The sequence below is a fragment of the Onychostruthus taczanowskii genome, unplaced genomic scaffold, assembly GCF_017590055.1.
Source record: "Onychostruthus taczanowskii isolate IOZ18803 unplaced genomic scaffold, ASM1759005v1 scaffold20, whole genome shotgun sequence".
Lineage (NCBI taxonomy): Eukaryota > Metazoa > Chordata > Aves > Passeriformes > Passeridae > Onychostruthus > Onychostruthus taczanowskii.
The window spans coordinates 15332778-15353025 of record NW_024499240.1 but is presented as its reverse complement, the minus strand read 5'-3'; the positions used below and the strand labels follow the sequence as shown (position 1 = coordinate 15353025).

Below are 20248 nucleotides of genomic sequence, written 5' to 3'. Positions count from 1 at the left end.
GTTTTTCTAAGCTGCCAAATAAGAGATCATGTAAAGAAGAAAGTAAACCGAAAACACTGGGGTTGAATGTTTGAACTTGGTTCTGTGCTGTCCAGAGCAGAGCACACTGTTGTTGCCATGTTACCTCAGCTGGGTCTCATGAAGGTGTCTGTGCTCATATGTTTGCAAGAGAGCTGCTTGTCACAGCTGTGTCAGGTGTACCGGGGGTACATTTTCCACTGAAAATGGAAAAATTACAATGCTGCTTTTGTACTGGGGGGTGTTAGCATGTGTCAGAGTCTGTACTGCAAATGCCATTTGCTTGGTGTTAGTAGCTGGGGTTTGCATGCTGATGGTTGTTTTTAAGTTTTCTTTTCAAAATGTGACTCTTATCTGCATGCTGAAGAATTCAGTATTGTGATCTTTTTCGTGTGAAACATTTCCCTAATATTTATTGTCCTTATTGTAGGCAGGCAGTGTGACACCTAAATCACCCTCCACTGACATCTTTGATATGGTTCCCTTTTCTCCCATATCCCCTCAGTCAACAACACCTACTCGCAATGGTACACAGCCTCCTCCAGTACCCAGTAGATCTACAGAGATCAGTAAGTTTTGTAACAACTGACATACTTTTTGCTTACATTATTTTTTTCATAAAGCATCTTTAAAGTTTTACGTACGTTTTGCATGAAAAGCCAAATGCAGTTTTTGTAAATCACATTCACTGATGCCGTTTCATCTTTATACCGTCCTCCCAACGTCCTTGATGTTGCTGCCAAGTTGCATTATAAACAACCTTACTGTGAAACTGTGACATATACACTTGGAAGGAGTTGGGTTGGGGGTTTTAACTTGGCTTTTCTTTTACAGTCTCTTTTCTGTACTTCAAGGAATACTTTTACTTCCTGTTAATTCTTTCCTTGCCAAGCCACGGTTCTAGCACCTAGAGCCTGCATTTCTGGGGAAGGCAGCAGGTGGAGTAAGTATGGTGATGGTGATGCTCAAGGGAGAGCTGAAGAAACCCCTCAAGGAGACCTGGAATGCTGTTTTCAACACTACTTTTCATATCATGCACAGCTTTGTTTGGCTGTAGTTGGTGAACCTCTTCAGATCTCCAACCATTCCTAAAAGGTCTTCAGAAGGTTATCAACAACAGCAATTTTATTTTGCAAAGGGTCAAAAGCACCTAGGGTAAGGTCCTTGAATTCATTGGAAATCTTTTTGGAGTCCAGAAAGTCTTTTTAAAAGCTTTGGAAATGCTTTGAGGGAGAGAAGAGTGGGGCATGCACCAGTGATGTTAGAGATTGTGGAAATATGGGTCTGTGTTTGTATCTTCCTTCACGCCTATTTTAGAGTGGATAAGGGACATGAATGTTGTTGCCTGCCATCATATGGAACACATTTGAGGAGATTGTGCTGCTTTGGGGCATGCCTCTAGGATGTAAAATTTTCAGCTGTGAATGGGAGCTGTGCACAAAAAGAAAAACACATTTTGTAACTTCAGTCAGTGAATGTCTTCCCTCCCTGAGCCCATGTGTGATGCACTGTTTGGTTCCATTGCTCAGAATGTCTGCCACCTTCTAAAGAAAAAGTAAATGTTCAGACTCTTAATTCAATAAGGAACCCTGGGTTTTTTAAAGAGAATATGTTAAAGTTATTAATTAATTTCTGTAGGATTCTCAGAAAGTATACTGACAGAATTTTACATCTGTCAATTATACTCATAGCTATATTTTAAATTATATGAAAATAGTAGTAACTATTTTCATATAATTTAAAAGAATACTTGAATATTCTAATAGAATATTAGAATAGATCTGCTCTATTGAGAGAATTATGTCGTTGCAATAAATAATTTAAAGATTGCTTCTCTGAAACTACAGGCAATGCCATAAAATAGATCTAAATGTACATTTACACCTTCAAGAATGGCAACTGAACTTGAATTGAATTATAGGTCAAGATTTTATTTTTTATCTATTGTCCTACATCAGTTCCATTGAAATTGTGGCCCAGTTCCATAGAAATCTTGTGAGAGCCACACTCAGATATTGAAGGATCTTGAGGGATCTTGAAAATTCCAGCTATGAGGGATTTGTAATTGTTTAGGCAGCGGGTTTTGTAATATTAAAAAAAAAAAAAAGTTTCTTAATAACAGTGATATCTATTGTTTAAAATATTTGCTGCTTCTACACTTCACAGATTTGCCTTCAGCTGAGATGATGTAGTTCAGAGATATCACTTCAGAGAGAGGTTCCAAAGCCTATCATGGTCTTTATACTTTTGATCTCTGCTCTTTCAGTCTGTGTCATGGTGCTCTGTGTTGAAAATTACTGTCTTCATCAGCTATTAATGCTTTTTGGCATGTTTCAGAGTGTCAGTGAAACAGGAGAGGAATATTTTCTCATCAAACAAGGGCTTTACTGTCCCAAATGAGAAAGTTGAACTCCCATAAGCTCGTTCAGGCTGTGCAATGTCCCCTTACTGTAGCAATGTGCAATAATGCACTGTTTGTGGTGTCACTGCTGCCAGTACCAGCAAGCTGGCATTTCTTTCTCCAGTACAAGTCAGAGGGCTGGCAACCAAAAGGAGCCAAAGTTTGGAGTCTCCATTTTCTGAGATCACCTTTTTCTCTTCCTGCCTCTGCTTTCTTTATCACTGCACTCAAGCAGAGCTGATTTGGTGAAATTACAGGGTGATTTTGTTGGATTTTATAATTTTGTAACTTTCACCTATCTCACATTCAGTAGTAAAGAAGGAGAATAATGAGGGTTTGCCATCTATTTGTTAGTATTACCTCATTTATTCCTTTTGCTTAAGTGGGGCCCGTAACCCAGGGAGGGCACTTGTGCTGCTCAAGCAAAATGTGCTTTTAAAAGCCAAAGTTCATCTCACTCATCCACTGGCCAGTTTGAGAAACCAGCCAAAAATAACCCAGAAAGGCCTGGGCACCTGCAACAATACCAAGCACTTTGCATTTCTCCAAGGAATAGTTCCATAGGTGATTACTGGGTCAGAATGGCAGTTCAGCTTCCCATAATGACACATGCCCAGTGTTAGAATTTTTCTCACCAGTTAGTTCTTCCCTTGGTAATTTCACACAAAAAACAATTGTGGAGTGATAAATGGTACCTCTGGCTTTGCCAAGCTCACAGCATGTAGTTTAAGATACCCCACCTTTTAATACTAGACCAGAACTGTGACCTTTTTAACTTTTTTTTTTTTTTTTTTTTTTTTTTTTTTAAAGAGAGCTTTTAGGCTTTAAAAAATGAATTAAATTTTGAGATTTTGAGTTCATATTCAGCAATGTTCCAACAGGGCTACTCAGCAAATGTCTGCTCACTACTGGCTATATCAGCAATAGCAAACAAATGGGGTTTACCTATTTAAAGGAGAAAATGGCATAATTTTTGTACAGGAGGTTGCAGATTGGTCGAATGCACGCTGACTCTTTGGGTAATGATTGTAACATAGGGAAATGCAACCAAAAATGCCATGCTAGTGATTGCATGCCGGTACTTCCTCATGGAGTAAGGAGTTGTAAATGTTCTTCTAAGGTTATCTGAATGGTCAGAATTAGGTAATTAATTTTATTTCATTGAAGGAGGAATTAACTTATGTTTCTTTTTGGCACAGCATTATTTTCATATCTCAGAAAAGAACTGTAGAGGATTATCCTCTGTTGAGTTTTTTAATATCTATTTCACACAAATGCATCATGGACAATCCAAGGTCACAACGGGCAGATGCAGAAATCTGCTCCGAGGTGCTCTTGTTCTGCAGATCTTTAAGATTATTTTGTCAGAATAATGGCTGTAATAATTTCCAAAGAAAAAAATATGGAGTAGCCTGCAGCTAAATGAAAGGCTTTCTGGATTTCCCTGTCACAGTTCATTCCAAATATTTCTTTGGGTGCTTGTCTCTCAGTGTGATTTATTTTTGTCATCACAGCTGCTCTATCTGGGCAACACATATATCAGCATAGCTGTGTGCCTGGATGAGAGCTGAGGTAGAGATTGGGATGTGAAGTGCAGCAGAAAAGCCAAATATTTGTATTTTTCCTTAGTAATAGCTAATTTTGAATTTATCATAAAGTGCAGGTTGCTATTCTCCAGTATTATGTGTTTGTTCTCCTGAATGTCAGGTCCCAGAATTTATTACTTGTTCATGTTACCCTGTGGTTTGAGCTGAGGATCTAAAACATCAACATTTCATTTCTTTTGAATTTTTGGGTCAATTTTGCAGCCTGTGAATTTATTTCCATCCAGAAAGAAATGAGAAAGGGGAGGGAAATTATTTGTACTGTTTGAAAGGATAATTTTCAAAGGCTTCCTGGTTGCTGTTTATTGGAGAAAGAAATGCCTGTGTATGCTACAGTAATTCTGGGGAGTGTGCCAGGCAAGATATTCTTGTTATAGCTAATTTTCATGCAAATAAAAATGACCTGAAAAAAAAGTTACAAATTTATCCCATCTGTGCTAAAAAGGAGCCCCCCCTCCATCATGAGTGGAGTGAACACTGGTGGATAAGCTTATGGATATCCCAAGGAATAGTGCAGTCCTGCAGAGATGAAATCTGCACATTTCTCCATTTCACACATGTTCTTCAGTTTTTGTTCTGGAGGCAAATGATGACAGGGCTACTGAAAATATTCCATGAGGGAACTTTGTCCCTCCCTGACTCTTAGCAATGCAGCCTCTCTTATAACATTCAAACTTTAAATGCAGAAAAGCAGTTGTGGAATGGATAGCAAGTTATGATAGAGATAATTCCCCAAGTAATAGCTTTGCACAGAAACCCAGCTAGGTAATGCTTCTTCATTTTGAATTTGATTCTGTGCAGGGCTTACTAGGCTCTGTCACTTGGAATATGTCACACTCTGTTTGGTTTTAAATTCTGCCTTGTATACAGTATAAATTCAAAAATCTTTCAAATTAAAGGAAGGAATGACATTAAAGGAGTTAAAGCTTGTGCTGTTCTCCTGCTAATGAGCTCAAAAGGGCTTTCATTGATAAAAGCCCAATAATAAGGCATGAATGAGATAATAGCCATAATAGTGTACAAAATACTTGCTTTTAAAAATAGTCAGAAGTCATAATTCAGTACAAATTACATGCAGGAGTTCTGTCCTTCACTGTTTTTTCCTAAATACATCCATATAATGTTTGCTAAGCCCTGGTGTTGGAACTGTCTGCTTTCAGTTGTCTGACCACAGAGAAAGCTGTCAGCTCCTTTTCAAGGTAAAAGGAAAGAAAATGGACCTACATAATGAACCATAGACTGTTGAGGGTTATAGAGCAGAATCACTTTTTTGTCCAGTGGAGGTTAGATTGCAAGTCAGAGCTGCTACACATCTGAAGGTCATTTGCTAGGAGCATCAGAGCATTTGAGGACACTGGTTACACTGGAGCAGACCCATTTTGGCTGTGAAAGAGGCAAAGGATGAGGGAGAACCTAATTTTTACATTAGATTATCCGAGTTAAAGTCTCTCTTGCACGCAGGTGGTCTGCCTTTGCCAGGAAAGACTGGATTTCTTCTTGGCTCAAGTGGACTCTTGGAATAAGGCTCTTTTATCTGGGCCATCTCCTGGTCCCGTGTGACAGTTTGTAGCTGCTTAGCCACAGTTTTTTAAATATGTAATCAATCAAGTTCTTCTCAAGTTTCTGTACTTTATAATGGGAATTTCTGTACTTTATTGTGGGAGCAAATGATGGCAGTTGCCGGTTATTTAAAATGCCTGCTGTGCAGCCTGATAACACCTAATTGATAAGGGCAAAGCCCTGACAGACTGATATGCACAATAGCTGTTGAAGAGCCCAGAGAACACAGGTGTAAAATTCTGCCTCTAAGGATGCCAAAATCAAAACAGCTGTGCAGCTGTAGCAGGTGCTGCACCACTGATAATGGCACTGGGAACACTGCGATGAGGGGAGTGGGTCCAGCAGCTAATTGTCACCCAGGTCTCAGGTGTTAAGGGTGAATTTTGTGCTTAACTGTCCAGTCACTTCAGGGTTACTATTGCCCCCCTTACTGTGATGCTCTAAAACTAAAATTGTTTCGAGCAGGTAGAGTGCCTGTCAGGTTTCTTGCTAGGCAGCCATGAAAGTTAGGAGAGAGGATATGTCCCCGTGGTTCTGCTTTTCTCCTCACCAGTGACAAGGCTGTAGGAACTTGCTTCTGTAAATTCTGCAATCAGTGGGGTTGGGTTAGCATTTTTTTTTAACTGCTGTAGTTTAATCCGATGTGAGATGGGAAAAGTATCTAAAGGTGGAACCTTTAAATGTAGGAAAGAAAAATCTATGACTAAGAAGGAGAGAAAACCACCCAAAACCTGAAAAAGCAAAAAATATTTGAGCAGGCAAATATAAAGAACTATACTGGTCTAATATCAGAAAGGAACCCAATTGTATTGGAGGTGTTTCTTCTTACCCAGACAAAAAAAAAAAAAAACAAAAAACCAAACATTCCCCTTCCTTTGACCTCTAGAATGGAAACTGCAGTTAAGAAAAGGTGAGAAACTTTTGGTGTTAAGAAAGTGAAAATTTGCCATCAATCTATTTACGCACCCAAATTTAGTGGAATTTTAGCATGACAGTTCATGGAACTGTTGTGGTGGGTTTTTTTTTGTTTTTTTTTTTTTTAATACTGTTTCTTTCTTAATGTGATCTTCTCCAAGATTTTAAAACTCAGATGGCTTTTAGTTTTAATTACTGCTAGTTGTTCATTGAGGACAGTATCAAACAAAGGCCTTGCCTTGCCTGAATAAGAGTATTTGCATGTCTCACAGAAACATCCTTAACCTGAAGAGTGGCAGACAGGAGACATGAAGATTAATTGGTTAGTAATTTGTTGTTGACATAATGTAGAAATGAAATTTGGCAACTCATGTCCAGTTGCTTCCTCTTCATTTTTGAAACTCCTTCTACACACAGACTCCAGAGCACACGTCAGTACCTGATGCCCTCTTCCAAAGCAGCAACTTCTCACTGCATCTCGAGAAGGCACAAGCATTAAAGGAAGATAAAGAGAGGCTTAAACCAGAAGTCCAGTGGTGTTCTTGGAAAAATATTTGAGTATTAAGGTTTGGGAAACTGCCCAAGAGCTGGCTTGCACACTGGGATGTTAAAAGTTGTGGTTAAAGAGTGTTGTGTCTGGTGGTGCTGTTGCTCAGCTCAGGAGGAAATGTCAGGTGGCTTTTCCAGAGCGCTGTTGTTGTAGCCCATACCTGTTCTCCCAGTGACTCACTTTTCTGTCATTTCAGAGAGAGACCTTTTTGGAGCAGAACCTTTTGACCCTTTTAGCTGTGGAGCAGGAGATTTCCCTCCAGACATTCAGTCCAAACTAGATGAGATGCAGGTAACTACTGTTTTGATGGCTGTGTGCCTATTCTTGAAATACATGCTTACTGTATTCTGAAAATGTGTTCCACACACTAATGCACACACAAACCCCTATTTCTGACTATTCCTTCTGTGAGTTTATCTCCTGGTCTTTGAGCTGGAGTTTGGGTTTGCCTCAAGAGCCCTACCTGGTACCAAGACAGTCAGCTACACTAGTGAAGGGTTTCTCAGCAGTGTAACCAAAATGGTTTGGGAGCTGTTACCTGGGAAGGGACTGAGAGAGCTGAAAAAGAGAGCTGAGCCAAGGGCTCTCCAGATCCCACCATCAGCCATCTCAATGTACCCTCCTCAATGGCATCACTTTGGTTTCTCACAGCATTAGGCAGACAGGTGCTTCTGAGGCCATGGCAATTTTTTGCTGCCTTTAAAAACAGCTCTGTAGCACCCTGGAGCAATTAAACTCTTGAGAACTGATTCAAGAATTCTGAGCTGTTGTGTTTTTATCCTAAAATGTTTGTGGAGTCTGAAACACTCAACATTGTCCATTGAGTTATTGACCCAATTGTGAAACAATTCTAGGAGAAAGTCCTCAAGTTTTGGAACAAATGATGCTCTGCAGTCAGACTTTCAAAACTTCTAGTTTCTTGCCAGCTTATCTCTAGTATTTTTTAAGCAGCCTGCCAGCAAAAGAAAAGGCTGGAAATAATGGAAACTTGAATTTCTAGGATCCTGGCTCCTCAGCAGAAAGTGTTCCCAAGGTTTCCAGCCCTCTTGTCTCTTAGGAGCCCACAAAGTTCAAGAGCATTTGCTCTCGGGCTCCTTCTGCTCCTGTCTCCTGCCTAGAGAGCAGCAGAGACTTTTTAAAATAGTTTAAATAAATTGAAATACCATTTAATTTTCCTAAGTACATTTTCTTTTCTTTGTCAGTTCAGGTTGGTTCCACTGACAAACTCTACTTACAGTGAAGTAAGAAATTTAGCTTCTTGATCCCCTGTATAATTTCAAACAGCAGCTAAAAGCCAAAACTGTCCTCTTTTCAATTCCATCAACATGCTGGTGTTTTGTGAATGCCATAACATTGTTACCAAGCCCTTGAACACAAACCCCAAATCTTACAGCACCTCCCATTGATATATTACCAACATTTCCATTTTTTTAGGGAAAAATAAATTGTAGCAACTGTGGTTACCACTAATAATGGTATGTCAATATTTAAATGTCACATATTAAGAGTTCCTATACAGGTAATATTTTGACAATATTTGGAATTGTTTGCCTATACCAGTACAGAGTGCTGTCACCTCATAAAACTTCAGGGAATTAAATAGTAAATGTTTGAAGATGTTTGAAGTCATGAAATGAAAATCTTCCATCATTGTTTGTATTCTCTTGATCTAAAAAAAGGAGACAACCAATCAACAACAAAACCCCCAAACATTAGGGTGTTACTGTGTCCTGTTGTGAAGAAAGGCACTCCCCCCCAGCATATCAACTATTCACTGAAAATTAATTAGTCGGCCTTTATGTAGGCACAAAACTTGACATTTATGATCCAGCTGAGAATAAGTGTACACCTGCAGGAGTATGAAAAACCCCCATATTCTAGCCTGAGCCAAAGCAAACACTGTGGGAAGTGATTTTACTGTGTGATTGGTGCAAAATACAGATTGAAACATGTTTTTCCTAATGTCTCTTTTATCTTCTTGTGCTTTCCTGGGTGCGCAGCGTCAGCGATGGTTGGTATATCATATTTTAATAATGGTATTTATAGCATTTACAATTGAAATGTGCATGTGTTTGTCTTGTGTTTCTATTTTTATGTATATTTGTTTATGTATAAAAATTCCAAGATTTAAGGTTTGTGTATAGAACTCTGAGTCAGGGCCATTTTGGTTTTTTGGGGCCTGCAATCTCTAAGTTAGGGACAGCTGATGGTTGTTTTCTTTACTCTGTCTTGCCAGGTGCTAATACTAAGAATTTGTTTTCGCTGCTGTTTGTTTTCCATGTGTACTTGTGAAATCTCCAGTTGTCATTATCAGATTGTCACTAGTGAAATGGTTTAAGCAAAACCTTTAGTACAGAGATTGTGTTAGTACAACCACGTTTGAGAGCAAGTCTTTGTTTGGACATAGTGATTTAAAACTTTTCAAGGAGCAGAAGCAGCTGTGCTTAGGCGCAGCCTTTGAGGAAGGTGAGAGCACGGAACATATAACATGCTCTGGAAATCCAACAATGAGAAACGTGGAAGAGAAATGTGGGCCTCTCTTCTTTTCTGAAATGCAGTGAATGAATTTGTTATCTTTGCATTATGGAAGCACAGCCTGGATTTCTGTAGTTATGTATTCCATTAAATCTGTGAAGATAAGTTTTTTACAGACACCTAGCAAATAGCTCCAAGTACAAACTTCCTGCACCATGGTGTTGAGTAGAGCTCAGCCTACAGCGAGAATGTGTCGACCTGACTGGAGCAGCCCAATCCAGACTCTCTTAGCCTGTTTCTTGTGAGGAACATGTGAGGTGCCTCAGCACACACACCCCGTGTGCAGAAAAGCTGCTCTGATGTGGCCTTGTGATTTTGGGAACAACTTCTTTGTGGGAGAAGAGGGCACAGCACAGAAGAGGCACTGGAGAATAAACTCTTGAGTAGTGAGTGCTTTTCCTTTGTATCCTGCATTCTGAACTTAATGAGATCGGATAAATTTCCCTGGCCTCTGGGGGAGCACTCTTATTTTTAAACTTCTGTGAGGATCCAAATTTCACAGTTAAGCTTTCTATTCCATTTCTCAGTCCAGTCTCTGTTGATCTTTTTGGAGAGCTTAAAACTCAAACATTTGCTGAGATGTGACTTTTATAGCTCAGGCCTCTCTCTGATGACTGTCCAACCTCCTGTTTCTCTGCACTCTTATGCTGAAACATATTTTCATCTTTATTTTGACTATGTCCAGACGTTAATAAAATGAATGTCTACTTTCCCAGAAATCTTGCAGTGAGGAGAAGTTTCCCTGGATTATGAGTCACACCAGCAGCAGCTGCTATAATTTATTAAAATCTCAAGGTAGTTCATATCAGAGAGCTTCCAGGAGCTGCAAGCCATTCTCCCTGCATGCCCTGAAGCAGTCAGTAGACTTGGCATCTTTCCATCTCAAATAAGTTATGCTCACCCCTCTAAATGCTCTTCTCAGAGATATGTAAATCTGTCATTGCTTCGTTTGGTTTGTGCTGACTTAAGCTCATTGAGGGAAATCACTGTGAAGTGATAAGTGAGTGAACTTCTGAGCCATAAGATTGACTCTGGCAAATTTATCTTCTGATAAAGTGCAAGTTCTTTGTCTTGTACTGCTTACGGGTTTTAACCAGAATAGTTCATATCTTTTTATCCTTGACTCCAAAAAAAAGGCTGGTTTTGGAAGAGGGATTGTTTCTGAGCTGTTTCGAATGGAAACAAGCTTTGCTCCTCTCTTTAGGGCATCAATCACATCCCTTAGTACAATACCATTACTTAGTAAGTAGCTAAACTGCTCAGTCCTTTTGTAAAAATGCCTCTAAAGTAAAAAAGCTCCTTGAGGAGGACACGAACACAGAAAAACAAGGCACAGTATGGATGCACACTTCATAGCCCTTCTCTTCCCTCTCCTGGCCAGTGCCACAGGGTGGCCTTTTTCAGCATTCCCTGAAAATTCACTTCATGTCTTCCACTTAAATACCCAAGAGAAAAAAGTCTTGATTTTACGTTCTTTTAATGACAAAAATGCCCAGCTAGCCACTTGGATTGCTTTGATGTCCTCTCTATGCTCTTGGGCTCTTTGGCCTTGTGGTTGTCATGGAAGTTTGAGCCTGCTTGAAAGTGCAGCATCTGACATTGATGGTCGTGGGTTTGGTGTGGCTCAGAAGTGATCATGGAAATGCCATGTCTCTGTTACAGACAGGAAGGTGCATGAGCTATTGTTCTCAGGAACAGCACCTGGCAACCACAGCACTGATTTCTTTTAGGACAGACAGTTCATTTTGGTCATAAAGTTAAAAAGCTTTTTTAATTATTATGATCCATAAAGAGCAGCAACTTCTGAACAGATTAACATTGATCACTTTGCAAATATGTGGAAATGTAATTGTTTTAAATGCAAAATATCACAGCTTGAGAAGGACTGAACAGGGTGGGGGGAAGTGGCTGGAGTGAAGCTGCAGAAGGAAAGGCCAAGGAGGCCAAAGTTCTTCAAGAAAGTGGAAATAGTTCTAAGTGAAGTCATAGCAAACACAAGCAAAGTGCTAAGTGACAAAATATCAGTTTGTGTGGAAAAACCTGACATGCTCAACGTAAGAGCAGTGAGATGAGCGTACTTTCAAAATGCATCATCTGATTTGCTCTTCACTTGCTGGAAATGGCATTGGAAGTAAAGCTACTTAAGACGCCAGCAAACTTAACAGTAAATATAAGATAAAAATAAAAGTGGACAGGAATGGGATGGATGTTCAGTGAAGGCTCTGGCTGCCTCAGGATGAAGGTCTCTATCCTTGTCAAACCAGTTGTTGGTGATGTTCTGCTGTTGGAACTCATCAAGCATCCTCAGATTGAAACAACAATTCATTGTTCCTGTATCCCTTTACAAGCTTAAAACTGGAAACAGCCTTCAGATACTTCAGAGTGTGAGCATCCTAGGCACACTGTAACTGCAGGGTTTAAAATGTAAGATTAGACCCTAGAACTAATTCTCTGAATTCTCCTTCTGGGTAAGCAGTCCTCCTTTGACTGCAGTTACATCAATTAATTTACCCTTTGGATAAATGAACACTGTCTGTTTGTAACAGGATGTGTTCCACTTGGAATTTCACGTACTGTTCACTTGAAATATCTTCTGCATTGTATGTTCTTCCTTTTAAACCTTTGGAAAATACAGAGAGGAAAAAAAAGGGAAAAATCTTAAATACACTAGTGAGCCTTGGCAGCACTGTCACTCAGGTAGAGCAAAGTGGGTAGCGCAGTTGGGGAATGTTTACACCACAGTGCTGCTACTTGCTCAGCATCTCGTGGTATAGATCTGCCTTTAGGAAAATGCAGCTTTTACTTGGAAATTCTCAGACCATTTAGTAACTATTGCCAGGAGGTTTGTTCTCTTTTTCCACATTATTCTCCTGATAGCAGTAGCTGGCAGGGTTATTAGATATTCTTACACTTTTCAAGTGTTAGCCTGTTACTTGAATTTGTTTGAAATTAAGCTGGTTTGACATGGGATTTATCTTCTAAACCCAAAAGGTATGGTCTTGAGGTACTGCTGTGCATGTGAGGGAAAGACTTGAGTTTGTGCCTAATCCCCACACATAGTTTTACAAAAAGATTTATCTTATTTACAAGATATTTTCTTGATGAAAGGACCTGTTACTGATTTCATAGCACACAATCAGCACTCTCACTGAACAGAGCACTGTGACTGCTGCCACTGGAGTTGATGTTCTCATGGCATTTCCAGTCAGAGCCCCGTTTCCAATTGCTTAAACCTTCAAAGTACTTTCACCCAGCAGACTGAAATTTTCTTGCCTTCAAGGTGACTTTTGAGGTTCAAGCCACAGTTATTCAGCTTCTTTTAATGCAAAAAGAGAAATGAAAATAAGGGTGGTTTTCCTGTATTAAAAGTGCAGTTGTTACTTTAGGACTGATGTGAATGAAGTACATTTGGCAAGCCAAACATCTATGAAAGTATACCAAAAAATAAGTACTTGTATAATGAATTTCTTTTCCATAGAGGAGGTGGTAGCATGCAGCTTATAATCTTTTTTGTGTTTCTATTAATAAAATGAATGTGAGCAAACTCAGGAATTTTGGTCTGAAATTTCAAAGCAACTCACTGCACTTTCAAAATACCACTGAGTTTTATTTTACTGAGTTACATGCCTTTAAAATGCAGTTTTTTCATTTGCAGTTGAGCAAGTATGATTTTATTTGCCTTTTTCGTTAAGCTCAGATGGCAGTGGGCAGTAAAGCCCTGTCAATTTAACTGCACTGGGAGCAATTCAGAGCAGCCCTCTGAGGTGGGGTGGTCAGCACTTTTTGTTGGACTGCTCTTACAGCACCACAGAACACAGGAGACACCTCGTATCAGTAACAATGTCCATGTCATACCTGCATTTTTCAATATAAATCTTCTTGAATTTTACTCAGGAACAACATGGTGCAAGTCAGACTTGTTTGGACTTCTGTCAACCTATGTACAATATTGAATATTTTTGTTCTATAATATTTTCTTCACTTTATGTACATGCTGTAGCTATGCTGTTGTATGGTGCACATCTTTTATGAGTTAACCACTAAGACTTACTAAAAAGTGGCTGACCAAATAATGTAAATATTTGTGAATTCAGGCTGAAGTATCATTGCAGTTTGTCTGCCTAAAGATATGCTTGGATTTAAATGTTTTTACAAGAAGAATGTAATCCTCCAGAACTCACTTGCCTCTTTACTAATGATGTCTTGTTTCATTGCAGGAGGGGTTCAAAATGGGATTAACTCTTGAAGGCACAGTATTTTGTCTTGACCCACTAGACAGCAGGTGCTGATGCCAAGAAAGTCAATGTGAATTTCCTCCACAGTGGGTTTTTTTTTTATTTCTGAACACGTACTCACAGATACTATCCATGTGCCAAAAATTGCTTTTTTCAACTTGTAAACTCTTGTGAGGCTTGCTTCTGTAAAAATTCAACTTATTTCCAGTCTTTCCCTGTACAAATGTAAAAAGTTGTATTTGTTTATGGATTATGGATTAAATTACGCTGTTGTATTTCTTTCTGTCACATTTTGGCCCGAATTTACTATGCTTTATGACTATTAGCTTGGAGAAGTTCTTCAGAAAGGTCACTCATACCTCTCTCTCTGTCTCTCTCTGCAAATGTGCAGGCATGAATTCTACATAATACTTTACCTGGCAGCATTTTGAAATTATGCTTTTAAGGTATTATTTAATATCCAAGCAGTAAAATTATTAATATCTGCTACAAAAAATTCAATTTGCAGTGAGAAAAGCATAAAATACTAACCATTACTAGATGCTTCAAAAGTAAATCTGGATGCAGTGTGATTGATTTCCATCACTGTGTGTGGTTACTATCCTGTACATATGTTGTATTGGTTTATACAATCCAGATTTTAGGTCCTTCCTTCATGTTTTAGAAACTAACAAGTTATTAGTCTGCTAATTAGTGCTTAATGAGCCTAGAAGAACTGCTAAATTGCAGGATGGCAAAGCAACTGCCCTTTGTTTTGATATTTTATAGCTGAAGTGTAAAGTATGTACCTTGGAGTCCATTACATGCTAGCCATAACTTAAAAGGAAGATTATGGTCCTGCATTTACTTAGGAACTTACGTAATTTTGTGTATAAGCAGGCACTGGGCTCACTTCTGTAATTACTTTCAACACCTGAGTGTTTATAGCCAGGCTCTGTTGAGTATAATTCTTTTACTCTCTTCTTTAGTGTTCCATGCCTTTAATTTTGAGGCTTTCTGCAGAGAAACAACTATAAGTAAGCCCTTTGTACCCACTGGTTGTTCATGTTACAGAAATACCTGCACACCAAAATTCTCAGCTGCTGGTGAAATGAATGCTGACATGTCTATGCATACTCTTCATTAATCTTTCTCATAAGCAATAAAACACCATCTTAAACCTATCTCAGAAAATTATCGTCATGAGTTCAATTCAAAAACTTTCCAACCTCTAGTAATTTCCCTTCAAAACATACAAATGTGGAAACCTCCCCTGCCCCAAAATTTTCAGATTATTTTTAATGAGAGGGTTTTTGCTGACATTTATAGTTTTGTCCTTAACAGTCACAGTTTACACCAAAACCATATTTTTCAATTTCATCACGAGTATTTTTATGCCTTGTTCAACAAAGTACTTGTGCATGTGCCTTTGGAGTCCTCTAAAAGAATGGGATTATTCCTTTGCTGGCTTTGACACATCCTCAGGTACCTTGCTGAATTGGGGCCTTAACACCCTCCATTACATTTGTCTTCCTCTCTCTCATTCTGAGCTCATCATTCATGTAGAGTATTATAGAGAAATATATATTAAAAAATATATGAAATCACTAACAAATAGAATAGTATATGTTTCATAAAGAAAAGTCTTTATAATTTTGTTTGTCATATAGTATTTTCGAATTTGTATAATGAGGATGTTTAGTAGCCATAGCAATGGCCTTTTTTAACAAATAGAATTTGTATTTTTATTGTACTTTAAAAAGCTTTACATAATAAGCATCTATTTAGTGGTCATTTATTATCAATGGTAACACTAAGATAATATTTGCACATTTTAAGGAACCTTTTTCGTTACTGATTTTTATGATAGTTGACTGCAAATGGCATGGTTAAATCTTATATACCTGGTCAATACATACAAAAATACTTAAATCAACACAGCAGTGCATTTTTAATTTTTATGTGATCCAATTGGAAACTGTATTTCTATGTAATCTCAAATGTCTGTTTAATTTTGCCTAAAATAAATGTTTTTAAATAAATTGCCTCCCAGAACACAGTATTCATTCACTAAAATACCCAGCTGGAAGGTAGGGTGGGCTGGTGCTTAAATATTGGGCTGGATCTGCCACAAAAGAGGGTTTAGTGCTGGAATGGGTCAAAAGTCTTGTTTGGAAAGGATCTGATCCAAGATCCAAGGGTAGAAGACTCCAATCCCTTTTATTACTGAGTTTGGGCTAATCTGCAATCAGCAGAGGAAAATCTTGTTCTAAATGCAGCTGTATAATACTGACAGTTAGGGAGTAACTCTCTCTGCAGTGCTTCCTGGATTTAACTGACTGTTCTTTTTGCCTTTTTTTCCCTCCATACTTCTCTACTCAATATATTTGGCTGCTGACTGACTGTTTAAGGAGGGAAGGATAATAATTGAAGTTTTTCTGAGCCTTAGAAAACAATCTCTGTAACCCAGGTGTGTTAATGGCACAGGCCACTGCAGACCGTGTCAGTGCTTGTGAGAGAAGTGATCTGAAACCATCTGGTAATCTGTTCCCTTGTAAAACTTCCCTTCAAACTCATGCTCAAAACCCATCTAAGCACTTGGATTTGTGGGAATGGGGCTTGAACATCCATGGGATTGGGTGCTGGCAGGCAAGGAGCACGTGTCGCTGTGAGCTGTGGGTATGAGCTGTCCCTCCCTACTGCCATCAGTGTTCTCTCACAGGCAGAGCAGCAGCACCTCGTGCCACATCTGCACTGCTGCTCTCAAATACCTGGCTGGGAGCACTCAGAGGAGCCCAGGCCTTCGCTCCTGCTCTGGTCAGAGGGAGGGGATGCTGCTGCTGCTCACAGCACAGTGTTGGTTGTGGAAGTTGTCTTGTTACAGAGAGAGAAACAGCATCTACTAAGTTAGAGATGTGGTGCTAATGAGTCAGGAACAAGACTTTTTTTTTACTTGTAAATTGCAACAAAAACAAAATACCAGTGCAGCTTCATGCTGCCTGTTTTGTCAATACTTTTTTCTTTCTTGTGGATGCCTTTTCTTTCCATTTCTATTTTTTTTTTCTTCTATAAACTGTGATCACTCTGCTGACCATGCTAACTGTGGCTGTATCACTTCTGGACATGTAATTGTTGATTCTGGTTTCACTCGAATGCCCAGCAACTCTCCTGGCCTGTCATACAAGTATATTAACACCTAGAAGCAGGATTCCTGCTTTACATTCCTTGTTTTCCTATGATATGAACTAATTTTTTCTTTCTACCTGCCTGTGTAGGAAGTAAATGTGTACCTGAGTAAATGAGCTGCTCAGGTTAGAATTCTGAAGTCAAACAGATGAAATATGGTGAGTTGCTGTTTTCTTTTTTTAACTTCTGATAAATCACTAAGCATCAGTGCAGGATGTTCTTGGACTAACTCATCTTTATTTTCTGTGGGTCTGCAAGTGGCTCTTACCCTTCCGTGTGACAGATGGGATTTGTGCTAAACATAAAATTTATCAAATTGCTCAAATTGGTAAAGACCAAATCTTTCATGTGGTGAAAGGAATTACATTCCATTCTGGCTTCACAGATGGAAAGGAAGAAAAGAAGGAGAAATTCTCACACTTGCAGAAGTGTGGTTGTGTAATCCCAGAGGTGATGGAATGTGCCAAGGGATGAGGCTGGCTCTGCGACTTCATTACGATGATTAATTTTCAATTTGTGGAACTAACCATGGTTTTATTCTCACTGAGCAAATCTGCCACACAAAAAAGTTTTTTCTGCAAAGGAGGAGACAGTCACTGCCTGAGAAACCTCTGCTTAAACACACAGAGCCCCTGTCTGTGCTGTATCTCATCTGTCACTAGAGATTGTCACCCCTGGACACCCTCTAAAGAGAGGAGCTGTGTTGAGAACTGCAGGCAAGCTCTCAGTTTCCTTATTTTCACACTTTGGGGTTTTTTTGCTGCTTTTTAACATTAGAGGATGCAGAAGTCACACATAGAAAGCCCTCAGAATAACTGGCCATATGTGACTGCAACTGAAGATGCCTACTGGTAGGTGTCTGGTGAGCTTCAGCTAAAAGGCAGCAAGGGAGCCTTGGTACTTCATTAGCCTGCTTTCCCCTCTTTCTTTTTAGACAAATTCTTCATGAGACACTGAGGCATGAGTTGCACTGTGAGCTGGTGAAAAACTGGTAAGCAGTTGTCATAAATGAAATAGGGACCAGGATTTCAACTCTCTGGGTTTGTTCAGTTATTTCAGAAGGGTAAGGCAGTGCTTTGTCTGAGGGAAAGCCTGACATTTGTAATACGTGCTGCCTTCCTGGGGTGCTTCAGCATGCATCCAGTGGCGCTGCATAGATTAAAGAATCTGCACATTTATTTATTCATCAGACCAAAACACTTTCTGGAAGTACAAGACACACTGGGATTCATGGAGTGAATATGTAGTTCGTGTGTGTGATGCAGTAAAGCATTCCAAACATATGAACATGTAATTTAACTTTCGTGTTTAAGGCATTTCCCAAGAATCTAATTTCTATATTAGTTGGGGATAACAAACCCTGTAGGTTAAGTCTCCTAAAGTGGACTCTGGAATGGACTGAACTTATTTTAATTCTCATATGAATGACAGTAACAAAACTCAGCAGATTTCAGCCTTTAAACTTTTTTTCTTGGGTTTTTTTCCCCCCTCATTTTCCACTGTTTATTTCAGCAAAGCTTATGCCTTGCAATGAAGATTAAGAAGGAGCAGAAACAGATTAGGAAGGAAGTGTAGAAGAAAATCAAAAGGGAACAAAATATCATCTTGTGCCAGCATTAAGCAGTTCAGTCACGGTGCTTTTTTTTGTGAAACTTAACTGATGCGAGAACTCCTCTCGTTCTGCCCCATCACTTTTTATGCTATCTCAGGGTTGCACGAGCGCTGCCAAGAAGCAGATTTGCCATGTCTGCAGCCCCCAAGAGCTGCTCTTGGAGCTGTTGGAGTGTGCCAGGAATATTGCCTCACACAGAGTAGGTAACCACAGTGAGCCTTGTCCACAATACTGCTTGCTGCAAGCTCCAGTTTCCATGCATTTATCCTAATTTTTAGTAGTTTGTGCCATATTAAAAACCTGCCTAAGTTGCATATCTGACAAAGGCTTCCAGAAGGAAGCTGTACCAAGCCATCACAAAAGTTCTTTAGCTAATTGCCTTTATTCTAATGCTGATTGGAAGGCATGACAGTCATCCATATTTTCTAAATGCCTGTTAATAAAACCTTTATATAAATTCATCTCCTTACAAGAACTTTCTCACAAGAGGAGTCTTAGAATAGACCCTTTAAAATTTTCATTGGTTCAGTTTCCTTTGGAGCTTCATGCTACACACCAAAAAGAAACTTTTTCTGACCAAAAAGAAACTCAGAAATTCTGTTCAACATGAGTACTTCTAAAAGCTACCTCTGGTTTTACCATGTGTGACATTTAAATTGTGGCAAGTTTTATTTCTTTTATGATTGTGTCCTGTAAGCATTTTATTCAGTAAAAACAAGATGCTTTTTGAAGCTTCTGCATCATATTAGAATTGGAATATTCTGAGCATGTTTCACTGAAAATAACTGAATGAGCTCTCCAGGGATCTAAACTGGTTGGCTTTGGAAAAATATTGTGCATTTTAAATATTTTGGTGTTCTTGTAATTTGTTGTTTTTTTGTTTTTTTTTTTAAGAAACTTTATTGTTTTCAAATAAAGCAATCTTTGACACTGAAAAGACAGAAAATCCTTCTGTGCACTGCAAAAAGATAAGGCCCTAAAGATAATACAGTTCATTGAGGGGTGGAAAAAAGCAACAAAACTTATTTGAAGGGCCTAGATAGATTAGAAATCTGAGATTTTTTTTTCTCCTCTTCATTAATATTTAGAGAATGTTATAACATTATTACCCCTATGCATACTTTGCTATGGTTTTTGTGCTGGAAGAGAGCCCCCATAATAGCAGATTAAAGTCACCTACAGTGCAAACAATGCAGAAATGGGGTTCCCCTGTTTTTGTAACACTATATACTATGAAAAAGCCAGAATAAATTTAAGTTTTTTAAACACTTCAACCCTATAAAATAGTGACATGATCACATATCATTTGTGGTTGATAAACCTGGGATGCAAAATAAGCAAGTACACTTGGCAATAAAGGTAAAAGTTTTCAAGGTAAGTGAGTGAGAAATGGTACAGGAGCGTGGACATGTTCTGTGGGATTGCTTGTGTGACTGGGCTCAGCTGTGCTGCACCCATGAGTCAGGCTGTATTTGTGGAGCTTAACTGATGATCTGCTGTATTGCTGCTGGGAAGCAAAAAAAAAAAATAAAATTAACAAAACCATTTAAATCCTTGATGCTGTTTCCAGATTTTGAGTCAGATTGTCTCCTGATGAAAAGTGTTAATATTGACTTTACAAGGTGCTTGTCTGTTTTCACATCTCTAGGGTTT

At 38.9% G+C, this 20248-nt stretch overlaps 1 protein-coding gene across 4 annotated transcripts in view; it reads left to right on the top strand.

Moving 5' to 3' along the window:
* GULP1 (GULP PTB domain containing engulfment adaptor 1) overlaps positions 1–15839 on the top strand; it is a 142936-nt gene extending 127097 nt beyond the window's left edge. For all 4 annotated transcript variants that reach the window (XM_041403210.1, XM_041403212.1, XM_041403209.1 and 1 more), the window contains 3 exons: positions 449–587; positions 7245–7339; positions 13801–15839. In XM_041403210.1, the coding sequence (XP_041259144.1) occupies positions 449–587; positions 7245–7339; positions 13801–13872 (306 nt within the window). In that variant the 3' untranslated portion in view covers positions 13873–15839. The remainder of the gene's footprint in view (positions 1–448; positions 588–7244; positions 7340–13800) is intronic.
* Positions 15840–20248: the final 4409 nt, after the last annotated feature.